At 35.5% G+C, this 3815-nt stretch overlaps 1 protein-coding gene across 1 annotated transcript; it reads left to right on the top strand.

Moving 5' to 3' along the window:
- Positions 1-405: 405 nt before the first annotated feature.
- On the top strand, positions 406-3019 carry LOC105569151 (pinin). Its single transcript, XM_012025354.1, has 5 exons — positions 406-724; positions 1070-1262; positions 1956-2129; positions 2204-2498; positions 2566-3019. Exons 1-5 carry the CDS (start codon positions 570-572, stop codon positions 2877-2879), a joined length of 1131 nt encoding a protein of 376 aa, XP_011880744.1. The 5' UTR covers positions 406-569; the 3' UTR covers positions 2880-3019.
- The last annotated feature ends 796 nt before the right edge of the window (positions 3020-3815 follow it).

Below are 3815 nucleotides of genomic sequence, written 5' to 3'. Positions count from 1 at the left end.
AAATCTGCGTTACCCACTTAGCAAAATGTGGATATTGGCTACGTAGTTCAATGTCCACGTTTTCAATGTCCACAGAGGGCGTATCGCATTCGCCAATCACGAAAAACGGGACCGTGACATCTCTCAGGCTTCTCTCTGGTGTAGCCAATCAACCTGCAGCTATTCCATAAAAACTACAAGTTCATTGGCTACACATTTCTCGGAACTAGAACTTTGATCAAATTCTAGCATCGTGGACACAGGCCTTTACAACTACGATTTCTATGTAGACGAGGACTTAAGAAATTAACCAATCACAGGCATTTATTCCCCTCACTCTCACCTGTGATTGGTTAATTTCTTACGGCTCAAGGCTTGCATTACTTGGAGCAAGATTGTGGACCAGGGATTACGTTCTATGTAAATATTATTATATCTATGGCACAGACAGAATATCAGAACGCCGACCTACTCGCTACGCTATGTCTGTGTTTAAATTCGTAGCGTATTAGATCGTTTCCGTGACGATATTATTGTGATTCTTTTGCTAAATAATTACGTTTCTGTCTTCACTGATCGAGGAGTTTGTAATGAGGAAATTAGATTGTCAAGAGCAATGGGGAGCCGCCAGAATAGAAGCTGAGTTAGAATTCGCCCGTGATGAGCTACGCGGTCTCGATCGCAGCATTCGCAAAATCTTGGGCCGGGATGTTCCTGATGGTGAAAGCGGTCCATTGCAATCTAGGTTATATTCAATTCAGTAACCTTTCATTAATTTTTTTTCATTTGCAAAAATTATCAATGTTTCACATTACACCACAATAGTTGCGAAATATGTTAATTATGTATTAATTTCCACATACATCGCAGTATACTGTACGTATAACTTTCACTATCACGAGCGTTCTTATGTATTTTCATAATCTTTACTTTCCATACCACTTGTGCTATATTTCTCTTGTTCATCTTACATTTATGTCACTTGTATCATTTCTTTTGTGCTACGTTGTCTTTTTATTATGTGGTTAAATATCAATGTATTCTTATATTGTTAGAATGATATTGTTTGATTTAGTTCATTCTTTTCTAGAATATCTCAAAAACGACTGTTACAAGAGGATCGTCGAAGGACTATAACGGAGTTGAATAATGAACCACCTGGAGGCAAACGACGCTGGCAAAGTAGTTCCAATGTTGAACCGAAAACGGTTTTTAGTCGGTTAAGCGCGCGTGTTCCGTCCACTGCGGACGACAGTGCTGACGAAGACGATAGCATTGCTAAGGTAATTTGTTTATGTGTGTGTGAGATCTTGAAAATCATACATTTTGGGATTAATATTTTATAATGTGTGTCTGATGTAAATATATTTGATGGTCCTGCAAGATTCACATCCTTTTAACTTTTCCAACTTTTATGTGCAAAGTTACATTGATTTGTATCTTAAAAATTTCTAATTTTACAAATAATTGAAATAAAAAGATCTCTGTAGAATATACTACATTTAATGCATTAATTTTTGGTAATTATTTAGAATAGATATTGGCAGAGATATTAATCGTTAAAGTTGACGACCTGACAGGTTATGAATATATTTCCTGCTTTATCCAAGTATGAATACAAGGTATATTTTTGTTTAAAGCAGAAAATATATTCGCAACCTGTCGAGTTGTCAACTTTGACTAATATCTTATTTCATGAGGCAGACCGCTGCATTTTTCTGCCAGATTCTTTCGTTTCGTATCAAAACGCGTCCAACGAGCATAATTTTCTCGATATTCGAGGTAGAGACTGTATTTTAAATAATTACCCAAAATAATTTATTTTATCTTTTAGATTTATTTAAAGGGATCAAATTATACTATTTTTGAAATTAGATATTTCGACTCCTCCAGTATAATTTCATATGTTCCTTGGTGTATTCTAACATTTGTATACAATTTAAGGCAAACTAATATATATTTTGATGTTTATTAAGCCTGCTGTATCGTCCAGAGTAATAGCCACTCCTCGAGAAATTCCTTCGCGTCAAGAGGTCATCAGACGAGAAAGAACGGATGAACGTAGTCGACAAAGAAATAAACGCATGTTTGGCGCACTTTTGGGCACTTTACAAAAATTTAGACAGGAGGAAACTAAACTAAAGGCAAAGGTAAAGCGTATTAGGTGTATTGAATAGTTAGAGAAGTATTTATCATTGAAATATATGTATAATCTCAATTGTAGGAAGATAAAAAGGCAGAAGTAGAAGCTAGAGTAGAGGAGGCTAGAAGACGAGAGAAAGAAGAATTGCGACGAGAGAGACAACAATTATTTTTGTCACGAAAACGACAACTAGCTGAAGTTCGAGTATTGGAAACAAAGCTTGGACGTAGTCGGCAGTTTCAAGATTGGCGTAATGCACAATTGCCTCTCGCTTCTTTTATAAAAACGCACACGCAACCTTGTATTTATTATGTACCAAAGCGTAAACATCCACAGACGGATGTGTTGCTAGAACAGTCCGCAAAAGAACTTTATGGTTAGTACTCTCGTAAATATATATGTAAATTTATGCGGTATAAATGAGTGTTTTTGTATTATTTCAGAGGAAATCGAGCGAAGAGAAAAGGCATTGGTTGAAGAATTAAGTGTAATAGAGATGCAGATAGGATTAGGCAAGCATCCAACTCAAAACTTTGAGGCATCTTCGTCTTTGCATACTGTAGAAGCTCCACGTTTAATAGAGGAGGGTGAAGAAAATCGAGATCCTAATCCGGAACATAATATTGAAGCTGCAATTAATGATAATGCTGATATTGCCATGCAATCTGTAATAAAGGAGAATTTTGATAACGATCATACTGAGGAGAAAGAAGAAGTACAATTGGATCAAGTTCAAGCAGATGTAAACGACGGCTAGTATAAAATTTACTATGATAAAAAGAGTTGTACATAATATGTGTACTTCTGATGGTCCAATATAAAATGCGGATTTTCATAGTAAGTTCTTCAAATATTGTTTTATGATTATATAATTAAAGATATTGATGGAGATCAAAATTCGTAATTTCATTACCATATGAATCTGCAGTTCGGTTTTTTGTGGCTTTTAGTCTCACGAAAAAATTGTGTAAACTTTTTCTCGCAACGTATATCGAAATAAATTAGCTTTTTCTCATATAATTATTTGTATAAGAGTATATATAATAATGTGAATCAATAAAGTATATCGAAAATTTTAATTTAAATAGCTTATTGTCAACCCAACTGGCAAATTTTATTGAATATCCACGACAGATATTAAGGATATCCACGAATACCTAATAATTATCCGTTAGATGTGTTTTAGATATCTAAATGTCCGCCGTACGAGATCTAATAGATATCCATAAAAATTTTTTAAGGATTTCACAAATCGAAGTAATGGAATACCACGTGATTAAAACCAAAAAGGTCAAAGGGACGACAGAGAGTGGGCATACCATCCACACAGCACAAAGCTCCGATTAAGCTCCTAGGGAGTTCATTTCGCTAAGCTCTCGGGGAGCTTACAAAATTCGGCAAAGCAAGCTTCCAAGAAATTCGTTACGCTGAGCTCCCGGGAAGCTTACAAAATTTGACAAAACAAGATTCTAGGGAGTTCATTTCGCTGAGCTCCTGGAAAACCTATAAAATTCGATAAAGAAGCTTCCAAGGAGTTTATTTCGTTGAACTCCCGACAAGCTAACAAAATTCGACAAATGATTGGTTTTTACTTTTGGGTCCTTGTTGAATCTAAAGGTATAAACCGATATTGAATATCGAACGTCGTACGCCGGATATCGGGATATTCGGATCCAGTGAAAGGGTACTATTA

This window comes from Vollenhovia emeryi, unplaced genomic scaffold (genome assembly GCF_000949405.1).
Source record: "Vollenhovia emeryi isolate VEMERY1.0 unplaced genomic scaffold, V.emery_V1.0 DF942353.1, whole genome shotgun sequence".
NCBI classification, from domain to species: domain Eukaryota; kingdom Metazoa; phylum Arthropoda; class Insecta; order Hymenoptera; family Formicidae; genus Vollenhovia; species Vollenhovia emeryi.
The sequence above is the reverse complement of the archived record's forward strand: the minus strand, read 5'-3'. Positions and strand labels throughout refer to the sequence as shown.

Excerpts from the sequence above, each read along its gene's own strand:
- LOC105569151 (XM_012025354.1), top strand. The coding sequence starts at position 570 with ATGAGGAAATTAGATTGTCAAGAGCAATGGGGAGCCGCCAGAATAGAA. Across the intron at positions 2,130-2,203 it reads AAACTAAACTAAAGGCAAAG|GAAGATAAAAAGGCAGAAGT; the intron begins GTAAAGCGTATT and ends TCTCAATTGTAG. Across the intron at positions 2,499-2,565 it reads GTCCGCAAAAGAACTTTATG|AGGAAATCGAGCGAAGAGAA; the intron begins GTTAGTACTCTC and ends GTATTATTTCAG.